At 40.9% G+C, this 18,930-nt stretch overlaps 1 protein-coding gene across 2 annotated transcripts; it reads right to left on the reverse strand.

Annotated features, from left to right (window-relative positions):
* Nucleotides 1-248: 248 nt before the first annotated feature.
* LOC102300665 (monocarboxylate transporter 2) lies at nt 249-18,896 on the reverse strand. Of its 2 annotated transcripts, none has more exons than XM_005941344.2 (5): nt 17,370-18,896; nt 15,036-15,256; nt 11,367-11,510; nt 7,383-8,186; nt 249-3,611 (listed from the first exon to the last, which is right to left on the reverse strand). In XM_005941344.2, exons 2-5 carry the CDS (start codon nt 15,250-15,252, stop codon nt 3,337-3,339), a joined length of 1,440 nt encoding a protein of 479 aa, XP_005941406.1. In that variant the 5' UTR covers nt 15,253-15,256; nt 17,370-18,896; the 3' UTR covers nt 249-3,336. The 2 variants fall into 2 exon arrangements, with proteins under 2 accessions (XP_005941406.1, XP_005941405.1); XM_005941343.3 differs by having other exon boundaries at nt 17,441-17,732.
* Between the last annotated feature and the right edge of the window lie 34 nt (nt 18,897-18,930).

The following is an 18,930-nucleotide window of genomic DNA, read 5'->3' on the forward strand; positions in this document are numbered from 1 at the left end:
AGCTGCCAGTTACACTTAGAACAAGCAGATGCATTCTAATTGTAGTCGTCATAAACAGATAAGGAAGAAGCACTCTAACACTAGCACTACTCTTCCTGTTTACATTTACAGCCACAGATGCTACTTAGTGTTTCCAGCTATTTTGCAATTATATTACATTTTGCTGTAACCTCAGCAGACAGAGATCTACTGGGCAAGACACTAAAACCCATGATGCAAGGAGAAAGAACACCAAAAGAACCCTTTAGTAAGGACGTAGCCCGTGTTTATTGAGATCATGATCACATAACATTGCATTAACTGTGAAATTACTAAACAGCAATGCAGAAGTGTAAACTACCCTCAAGCCATTTTATTCACGGCTGTTTATTTTTTGCTCCACAGCACTTTTCACCCAGCATTGCCTAGTCATTGGACCACCTCCAAGACCCTCTGGAGATCCAGAAGTCTTGTGTTTTTTTTACCATTGGGCATGGAGGACAACATTTATGGAACTCCACAGGAACAAACATTATGAGAAGGGCAGCCTGTAGAGGAGGGTCAGGAGGCCAGAGGGGAGCACGAGGTGAGAGTGAATATAATAATGACAAACGGATTCCTGGCCGCTGCAACCGCAGCCTCGTCTCTCGGGTACCTTTCCACCTTGTCATGTCCAAAGACCTTGTATAATACTCAGCAAAGGGACAGGAGATAGCAAACACGTGTGTATCTGTACTCGCCTGTGCACTTCTAATTTATTGGCCCACTGATTTGCTGATGCGTGTGAGGCCGCACACAGGAGCACTAGCCTGGAACAGCCGGGCTTTGGTTCATTAGGCGCTCACACCCTTAAGCGGCTGACATTTCCAAACTTGTTCCCCAGTTTTCTAATTGTCGTGAAAAATTGGACACAGGCGCCAACATTGAAAAAGCTGCACGTTACATCTTGATTTGATGGCATTTCTTGAGCATCACCGGATGAAAGTGAAATGCAAAAAAAGCACGCTGGATAGTGCAAAAAGTGAGGAGGGAAATTAAACAGGGCTATTCATCCTTCTTTCTCATTTGAAGACCTAAATAATCATCTACATATATAAACCACATAGTGTCATCTACCATTATTGGTACAATTCGCACATCTTAAAAATATGTCAGATCTGGTGTGTAAATTTCAAAAGAATCAGAACAGTTTCGAAAAGTAAACCTTAAAATTGTTACTCAGATAAAGAAAAGCAAATACATAGCATTAAATCGATTAACATTTTCTCCATAAAATAAATGTGACTGCTAAATGTCAACACAAAATTATGGCATCATTTTGGGGCACTCGTTAGTTTGTGATTCAGCTTGAAATGAATAAATACTGACAAACGGTTAAAAAGGTTAAAAAGGTGTTATCATGTGCTGTTGATTACAGAATTAAAGTCAGTTTAAGACTACAACAACGGGCTTTGTTAGTGTATGTTTAAACTTTACAGACTTTACAAAGACCAACCAAAAAAAATGGAAAAATATGGACCAGCAGACACAGTATTTCACATACAGAAAGTAGAAGTTATAAAATGTAATCACTGCATGTGCAATACTACAACAAAATATCAGTGTTTTCAGTACAGTGAAAACAACGATGGAAAAACATCACAGGTTTAAAGGAAAGTACACAATTCAACATTGCTCCAGAGTCCAGGCAGGTGCAGTTGTACAAATGTCATACCTCTAGAGAGCTGACAGAGTGGACAGATGACTGTAAATTAGTAAAACATGCTGGTCATAATTTCCCCATGAATGTTAAAGAGATGACTGATATTTAAACAGGAGAGAAATTAGCTGTTTAGAGCAGCTAAAGTTTGACATATAGCTAAAGGTCTTAGCTTTGTACTTTGTGACAGTGCTCTTTTATTTCTTTGTTGTCACGGGTAACATAACACATTTGCAATTCATGGCATCTTTTCCATCCATTACTACTCAAATGTAACTTTTTTTTAACCCAGTAAACAAAAAAGAAAATCCCAGACACATCTGCATTACTAGCGCATTATATAAAAAGACAGAAAATACAATTTCATTTCATTTTAAGAATCACTGTCACAGTTTTTCTTCCTCTGTGTGGCCTTAGTGCTGTGGGATAATTTACTCATTTTCTAGAAAGTGTCATGTAACCTCGAAGCATACTGAGGAAAATAATAAAAACATGAGATTTGCTGTAACTTACTATAAAAACAGAAATCTCTGTCTGTCCACAAACCCCTCCTGAACCATCAAGAGTTCAACCAAACTTGATGCACAGGGTAGCATCATATCATTTTGACAACATCACCTGATCAACAAACTGTAAATTCCAGAATTTACATTTTTTACAGTAAATATTCGCATCACTTTTCAATTGTGCAGAAAAAAGAACAACAATACAAGAAATCACAGACTGTGTCTGAGAAAACAATGTCTCTCAGCTACAAACAGCGCTGCTTGAAATGTGAAAAAGCACAACAGCTTCACAACACAGCTGCTGGCGAGGTCCACTGATAAAGAGGTGCCAGTGAGTCAACTCAGAAATAATAACTTCTAGTTTTAGTTCCCCATCCTACTCTGTGGAAAAACAAACAGCTTTTTGTTGTTTACAGAGTAAAAGGCACTCATATCGGTTTGCAATGAGGTAGATCAAGACAAATCAAAAGGTTAATGTATAATAAGAGTTGTGCCTTCAGAACAAAATAACTGGCAGGATCAAGAATGAATTGCAAAAATGGTTTCGTTTTTGGTAACACAACAGGTACTCCAACAAGATGCATTTCTCATTTAAAAAAAACTTGACCCAATACTGATATTTACTTACAGGCTGCACAAACTCACATGCACAGGAAAAAAACTTTTAAACTTTCAAAAAAAATTGGTTAACCATCTTCAATTCTTCATCAAGAGCCATAATCAGGTCAAAGTTGTTCATGTATGGCTTGTACAGCAAAACTTCCATCAGCTTTAGCTCTACCTTGTGCTAATTAGCAAAAGTAATTACGGTAAAAAAAAGGAAACACACTAAGCTAACATGGTGAATATAGTCAAATCTATACCAGTGAGAAATCTCCACGTTTAACAATGTTAAGCAGCTTTGCGCGCCGATATTAGCAATTAGCTCAAGTTGCTATACAACCTGTTAGCATGGCTGTAGTCTCTGTGTTGTCTGCTGGTTGAAAGACTTTACAGTTCATCAAAAGTCAAAGTAATTGCCGACTGACTGAACGAATAAATCAGTCTGTTAAAAATGAGTGCGAGCAAGCAGAAAGCAATCTGTGCTAAGATCAACCTGTACAGCTACAACTATCACCCCGCTGCATTCACGCTAAATAAAGCAATCACATTTCATTTTGTTTCGGCGCTCTCTGGGTCCTGCTGGGCTGCGCTCATCTCCGTCTCCTCAGCTTCAGGCTGCTCCATCTCTGCCGCTGAGATGCTCATCTGCTCCTGGTTCTCTATGTTAGTTTGGTTACGCTCTCGGTCTTTAGCTCTCTTTTCTTTCTCCAGCATGTGGTAGTTGTAGATGTTCATGACGAAGAGAAAAAGCCCGCCAGTCGTGATGACTGAGCCACACATGAGGAAAAGGTACTTGTAGTCGCCAAAGATGTCTACCAGTAACCCTGTGTGGAGGAGGCCAGAAAGAATATTTAAAACTAATCAAAGAAAACACAGCACAGTGAGAGTATAGCGTCTAGACGGCAAGTTTGAAGGTGAAGAGGAAGATCAGACTCAGATATTGCTTATGAGTGCGTGCAAGAGAGCGAGAGTGAGCATAGGCCAATTTGAGAAGAGCCATCTCGGAAATGACGGGGCCATTACACCCTTCTTGGCTCTCCTGAATTGCCGGGAAGGCAATTTGGATGGCTGCTACCAAAACGAATCAGAAGAGAGGCATATTCTCAGAACCATAAATATCCAGCTCAAGTCTGCAGAAAAGTGACAAATGTGGTTTAGATCAGATTTCAGCCTGCGGCTTTTCTGAGCCCTAAGTCCACAAGTCGCCCCGACCCCCGTTTTCCCCTCCAGACACGGATTGATAGGCGAATGTCGCTATCTCTCTCAGTGTCGGCATCTAGGACTGTCCACCTCACTGCATTACAATCCCCCTTAAAGCCGTATGGAATCATGGCAGCTCGCCTCAGAAGCTGAAGTATTTTGAGCAGGATTAGTTTCTGTTTATTTTCTCTTGCTCCTAGAGTCTTCCCTTCTCTTTCCACTATTAAACATCTAGTTAGTAAAGATGACTGTGTTTATTCATCAGGCCAGTTTTATAAAATTGATGTTTGTCAAACATATTAGGAAGCACATTTAGTACAAACATGCTACCGTCTCCTTCTGAAACCAATTAAAGACGATGTTAAACTATAAGGAAATTAAACTGATTCCCTTAGCAGATCTCCTTAACTATACCACCTGCCATCTTTGCAGTGGAAGATTGTGTTAAAATAATGTTTGTGTGACTGAATGCAATGTACTGTACTATACTAGGAGGGGGTCACTTTGCATTTGGATCAATTTCAACCATCTCAATGCCGGCTGTATTATCTGATTGATAGCACTCATCTGGTGCCTGTACTCCAATGACCATCACCCTCATTAAGACAACCCTTGATTGGCTAAGCAGTAATTAAGTCCATCTGGCATAGTCACCTCTTTTTTAATGTATTCACAGCTTAATTATGGCCCAGGTACAGGACTTTAATGACGAGAGTTTGAACTGAGCGTCATTAAACACCCAAAGCAAAAGGGTAATTACACCCGCTTACCTCACTTCCTCCTAATTGGATTGACCCGAAGGTTTGGGGGAGCAGTAACAAGCAGAATAGGGGAGACATAACGATTGAGCCCTCTGGAGGAGATTGTTAGACGTGCAGGGAGGCACTTATTTACCCTATTAAATGAGCGCCTCGGAACACGGTCGCTCTAGACTAACTGGGGGGCCTGTAACTTTTCACCTCATTAAAAGTCAGGTTGGAGGCAAAGGACGCGTTTGTCAGCAGGATGATATTCACAGCTGATTAAGTCATGTTCAGCTAAACTACTGTACATCCTCACCTTGTTTATGTAGGACATTAGGCCTGTATGAACACTGGTGAACAAGTTGAGCAACAACAGAGAGGATGGCTTGCTCACTGCAATGCAGTATGTGTTATTAACAGACATCACCAAAAATGATAAATACCTTTCAAAACCAAATTTCTGAAAACACTAGGGAGCGTACACCCACAAGTATTGTAGTCTATCCTTACATGCATGAAGAAAGATGGCCACAAGTTAAGAAAAAAGTTACATGTAGGAGATGGTAACTAATTTATCGGACAAAATAGGTCCGCCTCGACTTGTTAAGAAAAGCAGTAAGAGTCGGGGAATAAATGATTTAAAAAAAGCATCTTTTTTTTTGACAAAAGGAGGAAATACTTTGACTGATATTGCAAAATCAACTCTAGGCTAAAATGGCTATTACATTATATCTCATAGTAATGTTAGTAGCTTTTTTCTTTTTGTTTTACAGGGACAATGAGCCAAAATGCTGAACAGGTGGTCAGTGTAGTACTGTGTGCTAAGGTTGGGGGATATGTAAAAATTTTCCAGCCGACATTCGTCAATCCAATAAATGACGACGGGCGATATATTCGAGCAGGTGACTTTTTGATGGGCGGGGGAATGTAATCACGCACCGACTGATTTAAGCATTTAGAATTTATTTGTAAGTTTCATTTGGAGGGAATACTTTACCTTCTTTTCTTGTTTGTTTCAGGATTTTGGATTATTGAATCATTTATTTATTTGAGATGCACTGAATCTCACAAAAGACTTTACGTCTGAGGGTTTGGGGTTTTTTTTATGTTCGCTCGAAGAGATATTTTGATTTTTAACTTACTTTTTGTTTAATTTTGTATTGGTTGTTTGGTTGAGTGTGTAAGACAGACAAACACTGGACCGACCTGTAAACACGGTTATAGTGGAAAAAATAATCCAGTTTCTCTTTGTTTCCCTCCCCACCGTTGTGTTTGTTTGTTTTTTTTAATTTAAATAAAAATGTTTTTGTTTTTTCTGAACATAGGCTACTGCCGTTCTTTCTTTCTATTATGAGTTTAAGTAAATGAATCGCTGCATTTGGGTGACTCTGAGGAGGGGGGGTTTGTTCGCAGCTGGAATACGGTGCTGCTAAAACAGCGCTATTATTTTTTCCATTGACTGCTTTTGTTAGCTTCAACCAACATTATTAGCAAACTTACTTGTGGGCAAATAAATAAATTGCTCTTGTAAAAACGATCAAAAGCTTTTACAAGAGCGGTGGGTCCAATCGCCCAACCTTACTGCGTGCTTCCTAATGTGACGTTTATACACTATGATGTAGATTCATGCATAAGTGAATCAGTCTTAAAGTTTGGCATTGTTTTTTCCCCATCAGTTTTGCAACATGATTTTATAACTGCAATGAAAATCAATAATACCACAATACAGACAATACCACCCTAACTTTACCTCGTAAAGCCTCAACAATGAAATATCTGTGGATGTTACAGTGGGCTGCGTTTATAGATATTTCTGGCACTGCAGTGAAAAGCTGTCACAATAGAATCGTGCCCGCTTTTAATTGACAGCCTGAGCATCATGGGCATTATACACTCGTCTCATGTGCACAGAGATTCTCTGAATCTGTTGATGATAGTATGTACTGTAAATGATAAGATATTCAAAGTCTTCACAATCTGATGTTGAGAAACATTAATCTGAAATTGTTCCACAATATAGACACAGTTTGCTTCTTACTGATAAACTGCCCATCTGTATTTCTGAGTGCCTCACTAAGATGCTCTTTATACCCAACCTGTTGCTATTGCAAATGTTCTTCCAGCTGTGGTTAAAGTCAGACTGTAAATAAAATGCAGCTTTTTTTTTCTTATCTTTAAATGAAGCCTGGATTTGCCCCAGATGCTCCATTATGTCATGAAAGCCTGTGCCCATGAGCATAGATGGCTTCTTTCCAGCAGGAAATCACCATGACGAACTGCATCTTTGTGTGGGCGTCTCATACAATACAAAACATCCATACTCCGTGATAATGCGGCTCTGTCTTACAGGAATGATACTGTTACCAAGCTTTACTGCAACATAATGCACAGCCTGTGAATGAAAGAGATAAACAAACAAATATTGTTTGCAAGGCTGCTCTCGCTTGAAAGCGGTTATTTCCTCTGTAATGGTGGAAATTTCTCTTTTCCCCAAGTGTTTCTGCATGTTTGTAAGTATATATTACCTTGCTCTTTGCCTCAGTTGTAGAAAGAAGCAGCGTAAAGCAATCTTAAGTGATCTAAGAGTAAACATGTGTACTTGTGTAAGAGAAAGACAGAAAAAGGATTATGTATGAATGAAGGATGTGTTACCTGCAGCAGGTGGTCCCAGCAGCATGGGGAAGCACTCCACGATCGTGACAAGTCCAACGGCGCTGGGAAAGCGCTGATTTCCCATCAGATCCATGAGGCATTCAAATATCAGGGCGAAAACCATCCCAAACCCCACACCAAAAAATACTGCGTAGACCACCAGGAGGGTATAGCTCCTCATCAGAGGGCACAGCAAATGGCACGTTCCATTAAAAACCATGGCAAAGCTGAAGAAGTACTGAATTCTAGGCCTGATCCACTTGCTGTTGGCTACCAGGCCAGTGCCGGGTCGAACAAACATGTCAACAAAGCCCATAATGGAGAGCAGGTAGGCCGCAGAGTACTTCTCAACACCTTGGCTAACAGCATAGGTAGACAGGAACACAATGGGTGCATACGCTCCAAAGATGAACATGACATTTCCTATTAGGTAAATGACAAAGCCCCTGTCCCTGAAAAAGGACAGATCCACAAACTTCTTTGTGTTCTTCACACAGCTTCCTTTTATCTTAGTCTTGCACTTATTTGGCCGATCCACGTTTTGCTGCGGTGCACAAGCGAGTGTCTTACAAACAGGTCGCATGAGGGCTCCAGCAACACAACAGTTGAGCATCAGACCCCCCAGGATAAGGAGGCTTCCTCTCCAGCCATATGTGCCCAGTAGATATTGGTTAAGAGGAGCCAGGAAACAAAGGAACACTGGACTGCCAGCCATAGCAAGTCCATTGGCTAAAGGACGCCTGGCCAGAAAATATTTACTGATGATGGTGAGAGATGCATTCAGGTTAAAGGCGAGTCCACAACCTGCATGTAGAAAGATTGAAAACATCTCAGTCACATTCCAAAAACCCTCAGGAAGAAAAACCCTACTGAACCTGAGCTCCAAAGGGTACTTAATTAAATTAAGACTAAATCTGCCGGCTGCTCATTAAGGTTCCATCTCATTTCACTTTTGCCATCTAAAATCTCATTACAGGACTCTGGAATTATTTCAGAAATAATTTCTCCATTCAAGTAGAAATAAATTGGAGAGCCTGGGTAATACATTTACTCACTTGCCTTTCTATGCAGAAATTTTTAATCTAATTGGACCTTATTTTGAAGAAGATGAAGAGTTACAGTTAGATAGCTACGGTGTTTAGAATTTCTCCCTCTAATGTCAGGGTATTCTTACGATGCATAAAGTTTTTGTTGTTTGGTTGTTTTTTTAATGCATTTAAACGGGGATTTACTATATTAGGCTTTTAGGGGGACATAAAAAGTGTAATTTAGCAATTTTTTCTTTCCTAATGAGGAATTTCACATTATTTTGACTTTAAATTAAAAAGACTGACTGTAATCCCAATAAATGTGACATCTACAAGTCACTGAATTATGACACTGTCCCCTAAAACTTAAGAGGAACACTTAATCATCACAGTATAATAACATATGTTAAAGCTGTTGCCAGACTTGTTTTGGTGCAAGTGAAAGTGACAACAGGTTGTCTTCATTGGAAAGGCAACCTCCAAAAAGCCACATGGCACCATTTATTTGTAATCCAGCTCCTCCAGGATGGCACATCACCTTCTCAAAATGGTTTGCTGTGTCTCCCAGCACAGTCTCAAGAGTGTGGAGGCCATTACACAAGGAGACAGAGCTGTAAAGGGGTGCCAACCCAGCAGGAGTGGTGTCGGCTCCTTTGTATGGGAAGGAACAGGACCCAGCAAAATGACCTCCAGCTGGCAGCTCATGTGCATGTTTCTGACCAAAGTGTCATAAACAGATTCCATGAAGTGTTCATAACCAGCACCGTGCAGCTCCAATGGCATTCGCCAGAGAACATCAGAACTGGCAGGTTCGCTGAGAGCTCATCTGACAGATCTGAAAGAGTCTGGAGATGCTATGGCAAACCTGTGGTCTGTGGCCACCACATGCAAAACAGTTTCTACGTTCCTGGTACCCGTTTTAATGCATAACAGTGTGTTTTAAATGATCACGGAACCCCAAATCATGACGTACCAAAAATAGTAACAGAGGAATTTTCCATGCATTTGTGCTGTCACACCTGGATTATTGTATTGCCTTATTTACAGGCTTAGATAAAACATCTTTAACGCCTCCAAGCAATGCAAAATGCTGCAACCACACTAACACATTCTAGTAAATGAGCTCACATTAACCCTGCTTTATCATTTTTAATTTGGCTCCCAGTTGACTTTAGAATTTGTTTAAAATTTCTTGTATTACATACGGACTAAATGGACAAGATCCAAACTATATATCTTGTCATCATTTTATGTGTGAAAAGCACTATAGAAACTATTTAAATGACGCTCTTAGTTCAATTATAAATATGTACTACCATCAAAATATCCTAGAAAGTGTTGAGATTAAATTATTTGAAGTGCCTCAATTCTATGCTTTATATTAACTAAAATGCCATATAACCATATAGTGTAGTATTAAGTGGACACGGCCCTGAAAATAAAGGCATTAGATTACATGTCCTTGGGGGGTAGAATGCTGTAGACTCTCGCTCACGCTTGCCTGGGAGAAAGTAGATAACAGGGACCATCTTCTAGAAAGTTACTGAAACACTGTTGTTTAGACTAGAGAGGGACCAGCAGATTGATTGTTTGATTGTAACTGATTGTTTATTCTGAGAAAAACAGGTGTGGGATATTAAACTGTTTTGTGATGCATTATACTGCTGATTTATAAGAAACACTCTTTCCAGAGAATCATGGCCTTATTTTTCTGATTAGAAAGAACAGAACATACTGCACAGGAAGCCAAGGTCATAACTTACGCTCACTGAGAAAAAGAAAGAATCTGAATGTTTAGTTTGGAGGGGGGCCGAAGCTTTGAGAATGTGAGAAACGGTCAGACACGTCGAGATTTGCCGGACACCCTCCTGTGCACATCTCCCGTCCGCACATTTGTAATGCTCAAAGTGTTGTATGGAATAAAGAGAATTGCATTGATTAAAGAGATTGTTGATTGAGCATTTACACACCGAGTGTTGTTCTTCCTTCAGCCCAAAATTCAAAGAGTTGGTGTATTTAATAAAAGTCCACTGTGTGTATAACCAATGCAGTCAATCTTAGCAACACAGATTGTTAAAGCTGAGGTGTGTGCAGAGAGACAAACCGTGAAACTGTTCATGTGATCTTGTGTTGTGCTTGAACGGTGCCAGGCAGGTGCTCCAACCAATCAGAAGCATTCATTATTCCAGTGACAAGGACAGCATACCTCACCAGCTTCTCAGCATCACAAACACCAGTGAGAGAGTGAATGAAGGAGTATACGAGGAGGAATAATTCTGAGATGTATTTCGCTGTGTGTGGGGTGCTTTTTTATTAACGTGCAGGTGTTTGTGTATGTGTAAGCATATGTCTGCATGACTTCTAGGCAAAACTGCCTAATGCCTGTGTGTCAGTGCACTAGGCACAGGGGAACAGTGTAGAGCCCACACATGCCCCAGGCACCACACATGGCCCAGCCACTCGCTGTGCCTATTAATCCTTCACAGGGGCCCTTGGCTGGGTAATGAGCCTCTTAGGATGGCAGAGAGCCCCCATGTGACGAACCTGATTGGAGCTTACGGAAGAGTACAGAGGGCCATGGAAGATCATGCTCTCTGGGATCAGAGACAGTTCTGTCTTAATTACTGTCCTGGTCCTGGTCCCCTCGGTGCTCTAACTGCACCCTAGGAGCCGGGGCAGATGCCCAGGGCCTTCAGGAAAGGCATGGCAGTCTAGTTATGGGGAGCAGATCTGAACCAAGAGATTCTAAAAGGGATGTGAAAAGATGCAGACTGCCAACATCCCAATCCCACTGGGACCAGGATTGATGGGAATGCAAACTGAATGGTAAACAAGTATGTCATGATATCTTGGTTTTAGTCTGTGATCAATTATGAATTCCCAAAGTGAGACCACAAAAAGTAAAACCTGTTCAAGCAGCAGTAACACATACTGCTTAGGAATAAAAGTACTGTACCTCCAATGACGCCAATGCAGAAGTAGAGATAAGCGATGGAGCTCCCAAAAGATGCGGTTACCATAGACACTCCACACATCAGTCCACCCATGATGACAATTGGTCGGCTCCCAAAACGATTGACCAACATGCTGCTCACCGGTCCTGCAAAAACAGATGAGCACTGAGAACGAGCAGTACATTCTTGTATTATGTTACTTCTTAATGTCGCCAAAGTTTTAGTAATCCGGGTACCTACTACTTCAAGGTAAACTGATGGGTCTAAACCAGTGAAATTTATCATGTGATCATAGGGCTAAATTCTGCCACACAATTTTGTAATGAATAGCTCATTAAACAAAATAAATAACTTAAAATATGAGTTTCATGTTTTTTTTAATGTCTGTTCATTTTATCTGAAAAGCATTATTATTTGCACATTAGCTGTTGAGCATCCCTGATCTAAACCAAGGGCAAAAGGACATCACAGAGGGTGACAGAAGACCTCCACAGCAAAGCAACCTGGCAACTCATTAAACATTCCCCTGATAATGTAAAACACTACACCCAGTGATCAATCAGCAATTAAAAAGCCTTTTATATGCTGTCACTCTTTCCTTCATTCATAACCTTGCCTGAAAGAGTGACATTGAACCACAAGTCATTCTCCAGAATAATGAAAACCTCTATATTCTTATTGCTAAAAGACAAACTCCGTGAAACTACACAGGCTTCTCGAAACAAAAAAAATTAAAGGAACGCTTTGAAAACTCATCAGATCTCAATGGGGGAAAAAAAGATACGTATTCTGATGTGGACTGTGTTAGGAATGAAAAGTTCACACATCATTTGAAGGCAATAAAAGTGATCAACCTGCCCCCCAAAAATCAAAGTGGAAAAAACAATGCAGCAATTATGCTCAGTTGTATGTTCCCCATTACCCTGTATGCATGTGTGACAACGTTGGGGTGTGCTCCTAATGAGACAGCGGATAATCTCCTCCCAGATCTGGACCCGGGCATCACTGAGTTTTAGCAGTATCCTGTTTTAGCAGTTGTCTCATTGTTGCCCCTCTAGTGCAGCTGTTGTTAATTTCATTAACACCAAAGTGGGTGAAACTGATTAACAGCCCCCTCTGCTACTTACCTAATCAATATCCCAGCAGTTTAACTGAACTGATGCTATACTCTGATTAAAAGCTGTTCCTTTAATTGTTTTTAGCTGTGTAGTTCAGTGGTGGTAGCAGTGATAGATTAAATCTTTTTGTTCCAATTTCTTTCATTTTTGCACTAGCAATGTGATCCTTAAAGAGCCATTAGCTGAAGACCTTGCATATCTCAACATGGTGCAGTTTGTCCAAAAAGAAATCTAGGAAAACTGGACAAGTAGAAGTTGTGTCCTTGGGAAATAGGGAAAAAGCATTCTTAAGGGAGGCCGAAGGGAGAAAAGGCTGAGGTATTCCCAGTTACACAAGAACTGGACTTAAAATCAGTGGCAACAGGTCTTATGGAGTGATTAATCCAAATGTGAAACTTTTGGTTCAGATCAATGAGTGTCTACAACCAGTGGAGGCTCTGTTATTGTTTGGGGCTGTACATCAGCCAGTTGTGTTGGGCATCTTGTCAAAACTGATGGAATAATAAATGCAGAAAAGCATTAACAGATTTTGATCCACCACACAAAGCCGTCTGGAAAGTGTCTGATTGGCAAAAACTTCATTTTTCAGATCATGATCCAAAAACACACCTCCAATGCAGTAAAAACATACCTGAATTTAAAAAAATAAAAATACAAACTCTCGACAGAAAACAACAAAAGGCAGCCAAGATCCAAACAACAGCTTCAAGAAGCCTGGAGAACTATTCCTGAAGACTACTTAAAGAAATCAAGAAAGCGTGCCTAAGACAGATCAGGCTGTGTGAAGAACAGAGGGGGTCATACCAAATACTGACATTCATGCTTGTTAGAATGATACAATATTTATTCTTTTTACCATATATACTCTATTTCCATGTATGATTTGACATGTTTTAATAAATTGCTGCACCTGTGTCCCATTTTTCTAGCAAAATATAAAGGAATGAAGGGTGACTCAAGACTTCTGCACAACACTGTATGGGAAATCAAATATCCACCCAGCTGTTTATACAGTTACACAGGTTCAGAGCAGGGTCAAAGATAGATCATCGTTTTCGCTGTAGCCGTGTCACAATAGGGCATCTCTTGTTCTACCACCGTATCCATTTCCATTATAAGTTTATCATTGTGACTCGTTGAGTCAGAGGTTTCCTGAAAAGGCTGTCATGTCTTTCCCATGGGGGCCTGGTGTCAGACCCCACTGTGCTGAACCTTCCTCTGATATATTCCCCTCTTTCCTTCTCCTCCGCTAGGTGACATTGTTGAATCCTTGCCAAGGACAATATGATAAAGTCCTGTGCCTGAGCCACATTGGAGGGGAATATTTCACTAGTTAGGCCGCTCTGAGTTGAGTGCAGGTGAGTAACACAGCGTGCTGTCCTGCAACCTTGAAAGCAGATACTAACAAACAAACTCAGGTTAAAAAAAAAAAAAAAGACAAGAAGAAAATCACACTAAATAAAAACTCAAGATTCTACTTTTTTCTTTCAGCAGTGAATAAAATATTTATGTCTTCACAAAATCGTAGAGAATACAGTTTTTGTTACCTTTATTTATTCTCAACGTTAGTATTTTGAAGACAGTATATAATATATCTAAGTAGGGTCTGATTTGTGACATCTGACTTCACTTCTACAAACCCAAATGTAGATGTCACATGCAGTGGTGCTTACTTCCATAAATTCTCTTTGGACCTCAGTGAAGAGACTTAAATTTAGGTCAGGTGACTTACATGGTAGCAACGTTCACTTTATTAGGCAGCGGGTGCAGTCGCTCATGTGAAGCCAGTTATACTCGTTACTGTATTTCTCTAAATCTAAATTACAACCATACACAACAGTCATGCCTTTGCAGCGGACACAGACACCACACAAACGATCTTTGTGAAACTGGGATTTTTGTGTTTATGATGCTTATCGCCAAGTACAAATGCACAGAGCAGACTTCTCAAAATACTGATCTGTCTGCTGTCGGCTGGTTTGAAGCTGTGCTTTAGTAATGCTTGATGCAACTTCTTACAGAAGGTGTAGAGAAAGTCTGATCAACAGACCATGATCGGTGCTAGTATGGGGTGTACGTGGTATGTCAGAGCCCTAGGACAACTAAATAAAACACAAAAGAACAAGAGACCAAAAAAAACCTCAGTCTGGTTAACCTGCAGGCTATTATTTACCAGCCAATACAAATGTGTTCTCTAGTAGTGATAAGAGTACTGATTTAGAGGTGCTGACTACAAAAGGTGTGATGGCCTAAAGGTATGAGGCCACACTACACTGCATTCCAAGCAGCTCTGGGTTTGAGATTATCATATTTATGCTAACCAAGTGGTTTATTGATGTAGCATCGCAGCTGACAAAAACAGACTGCAGAAGACTATTCAAATTCAATTCAGTTTTATTTATACAGCGCCAAATCACAACAACAGTTGCCTTAAGGCGCTCTATATTGTAAGGTAAAGTCCCTACAAAAATAAAGCATACAGTAATGCTAACTATGTGGATAGGAAAGCTTAGAAACAGTTTAACCAATAAAGCACACACAGAGTCAACTCACCTCCTGCATACATGGCAGCTAGCATAATAGAGGAAATCCATGCTATTTCACTGTAGCCAGCCTGCAAGTCTTCTTGAATGTCTTTAAAGAAAATGGAAAGGGCTTTGGGTGTGGAGTAGGCAAACCCAATGGAAATATGGGCCCCAATCACCACCATCCAGCCCCAACCGCCATCCAGGGGCTTGGAGCCCAAAACATCTGCTGGAGCAGGAGGCATGTTCCTGTTCAGAGTGTACAGTATAGGGGGACACAGTGTTACAGTCGCTGCATGCATGAACAAAGCAGTACAATCTAAGTAAAACACACAAGCGCATATTAATTAAAAACGAGGAGTCGGATTTCAAAATAAAAGTCTCAACATCATTCTAAACTTGCTGACAGGTAGTTGAGACATGGGCCCTATTTCAGGAAGCCGGTTTAGAAAACTCAGAGTGAAAAACGATACTCAGGGTTGAGTAACCCCGAACTGTCCAACTCGGAATATTCGGTTTCAGAAAGGCTGATAACAATTAGTTCAGTCAACGCGGAGTTGCTTTAACCCCAAGTTAAGCGCGCGCACGAGGATACATAAAGCCCTGATTAGTGGAGCACAGATTAAGCGAGTCACCATGGAGACGGAGGGAAAGAAGGCGCGGTCAATGTATTTTACAGCGCTTGAGGCCGAAATTCTGATGGCAGCATATGCCGATAACATGCAAATTTTGCAGAAAAAAAGTAACACAGCCTCAGCTGCAAAAGAAAGGGAGCATGCATGGCAAAACATAGCCGACAGAGTCAATGCGTGAGTGTTAATTTAAACATTGATCTAGGGATTTCCACCCATTTAACACGTTATTTATTATATTTTATTTTTTATTTTATACATTTTATTTTGTGAGTGATGTGAGCGCAGGTGCAACCCAACAGGCCCCAAACGTGCCTGGCAGCAAGTAAAAATGAAATATAAAAATATAGTCCAAACAGGTAGAGGTGTAATTGTATCATGAGCCATAGTGCTTGGTCTGTTTGTCCGATGTAAATCAATTGCAGTTAGAGGCTACATTAATTTTCTTTCTGTAAGCACTTATTGAAATTATCTGAGCACATTACAAGTACATATTTGCTTACTCTGTATGCTCAAATGTGACCCGTTATAGCCAACAGAAAAAAGCGGAGGCCCGAAAAACAGGTGGGGGTCCTCCACCACCACCACTTCATTTACTGAAGGAGCAATGATTGGAATGTGAGTGCCATCTATACAGCCAATCACGCCTGGGAACCCTGAAAATAAATGTAAAATTTAAGTAGTAGTTCAAGTATCACCACATCATGAATTAAGTTTTGTTCATCCTGATACCTGCAATTTTGTGGCATCCCTCTTTGATAAATCTTGTGGGTCTATGACCGGGGAACACCACAAACGAGTACAGGAGACGTTTCAGTGCAACTGTAACATTCCTGACTGCCCGACAGACGGTAGCCTTGGAAACGTGCTCAGCGTCACCAATATTATACAGAAAGCTCCCGTTTGCAAAAAACCGAAGTGCAATACAAATAATATGTACAGAACTGAGAGGATGTCCGCGATGTGTCACATGAGCAATATTAGGCCTGAGGATGTTATTCAAATAAATTATAGATTGTGCTGAAAAACGGTAACGTTCACACAGAAAATCATCAGGAAATGATAAAATGTCCAAACGCGCTCTAATCACTCTCTCCCGGCGGAGAGCTCTGCGGAGAATTTGGGCTTCAACATCTACTGGCTCTTCAAGGAAGGAGCACGCCATGTCTGACACCTGCTGACACTTCCTACAGGTTTCCGACAAAGAGGCGGAGAAAGTCAGGGTTAGTTGAAGTAAACTTGCTAGGGGGCAGGTTAGCTTCACGGAGTGTGTCGTCATAGTGACTCACTCAGAATTAATTTAAACTCGCTTTGTGAAACCGAAAACCCAGAGTTTTCGTTAACTCAGGGTATACTTACTCAGAGTTTGCACTAAACCGGCTTCCTGAAATAGGGCCATGGACTCACACCGAACTTAAAGTTTGGGCTGTTTTCAGATTCTGCAACATGCTAGACCACACCGGCCATGTTTGTAAACAGAAGCGGGGGAAATAACCCGCAAAACTACGCAACAAAGCAAGCTCTTGTGTAATATACTGCTGCTGCTGTTGGTGGTGGTCATCATAATGGGAAATGTGTGATTTCTTCCCTAGACGTATTAAAATACAACAAGACCCAAAGGTCTGACACTGTAATTCCACATTAGAGTTTTTTACAAGCCAAGCTAACTTTTCCGATCACTCCGTCTCGTTAAACCGTTCCGCGCAGAGTGGGGCAGGAATGCTACTCACCACCACGTGGACAAAGAAACCGGTTAACCAGCGTGTGTGGATATACTGCAGAAAGCCTGACTGCATCTTACCGTTCACTGAGCGTCTGCGCAGCCTCTCTTTACGAAGTTCCTGACCAAAGTTTCACCAGCCTACTGCTTTATTTGACTGCTGGTCACATGTCGCACACATGGGCCCGAGGTGATCCGATTCACTAAATTCACAAACTCCTCTGCGTTTTTCAGCCACACTGCTGTTTGCGGCGGCATTCAGTATGACAGCCGAAGGAAAAACTAAATTCTACAACTACTAAGCTATTACAACAGGAAGAAAGCTGTTACGGCTGTGTGTCCTTTACCTTTGGCAGACATAAAATGTTTTCATATACTTAATGATGGTTTTCAGGCGTTTTCCAAGCCAAAATGAGTTAATCTGACCCATCCCATTATAAATTGAGGTCATAATCTAACTACTCAAGATCCGCCTCTTCTACCCGGTGAAATACACACAGACTGGACACTTTATTAGGTATAGCTTTCTAGTACTGGATTGGACCCACTCTTGCCTTCAGAAGTGCTTTAAAACTTTATTGCACAGATTCAACAAGGTGCTGGAAATATTTCTGATCTCAAATGTGCTTTACTGAACTGAGATCTGCTAACTGTGGAGGTCATTTGAGTACAGTCAAGAAAAAACCAGTTCAAGATGATCTGAACTTTGTGGCGTGGCATATTATCCTGCTGGGAGCAGCCATCTGAAGATGGGTACATTATAGCCATAAAGGGATGGATATGGTTGGCAATAATACTCATGGAGGCTGTTGGTGTTTAAATTATGCTCAGTTGCAATAAGGGGCTCAGGATGTGCCAAAAATAAATAAATAAATAACCCTGACACCATTACACTACAAACAGCTGCCTGAACTGTTGATATGGGGCAAAAAGGATCCATGCATAGACCATGGACAGCAAACTCTAACCCTACCAAATGTCACAGCACACAGCATAATCTTCCTGTTCTTAGCTGACAGGAGCGGTCTTCTGCTTTTCTAACCTATCTGCCTCAAGGTTTGACATGTTGTGAATTCAGAGATGCTCTTCTGCATACCTTGGGTCTAAAAACTGATCATTTAAGCTACTTTTTTATAATCCTATCAACTCAAAGAACACTAGGCATTCTCCTCTGACCTCTGGCATCAAGGCATCGTCCAATAGTGGACACCTTCTCTTTGTTAGGCCATTTTCTGTAAACCCTATAGATGGTCATGCAGGAAAATCCCAGTATTTCAGTAGTTAGAAACACTGAAACAAGCCTATCTGGCACCAACCATTGCACACGCTAAGCCATTAAAACCACCCTTCTTCCCCATTCTTATGCTCAGTTTAGAGTCCACCAGGTCTTCTGGACGATGTTTGCAAGTCTCAAAGTGTTAAACTACTGCCATGTGATTAGCTGAGCAGATAAGTTACATCTGTTCAACTGCTCACTAAGTGTCCAGTGAATGTAAATGACCTGGCATAGCTTTCCACTATTGTGACACAGCAGCTACAGTATAAGTATCAGAGAAGTTCAAGGTAGGAAA

This window comes from Haplochromis burtoni, unplaced genomic scaffold, assembly GCF_018398535.1.
Source record: "Haplochromis burtoni strain Fernald_Lab_line unplaced genomic scaffold, NCSU_Asbu1 Contig_314, whole genome shotgun sequence".
Classification (NCBI taxonomy): Eukaryota; Metazoa; Chordata; class Actinopteri; order Cichliformes; family Cichlidae; genus Haplochromis; species Haplochromis burtoni.

What these genes read in the sequence shown, in the direction of transcription:
- LOC102300665 (XM_005941344.2), bottom strand. Translation starts at nt 15,252, where the DNA reads ATGCCTCCTGCTCCAGCAGATGTTTTGGGCTCCAAGCCCCTGGATGGC. An exon ending in CTGCATTGGCGTCATTGGAG is followed by an intron (nt 8,187 to 11,366) that starts GTACAGTACTTT and finishes TTCTACATGCAG; the next exon opens with GTTGTGGACTCGCCTTTAAC. An exon ending in GCTGGGACCACCTGCTGCAG is followed by an intron (nt 3,612 to 7,382) that starts GTAACACATCCT and finishes TCCTCCACACAG; the next exon opens with GGTTACTGGTAGACATCTTT.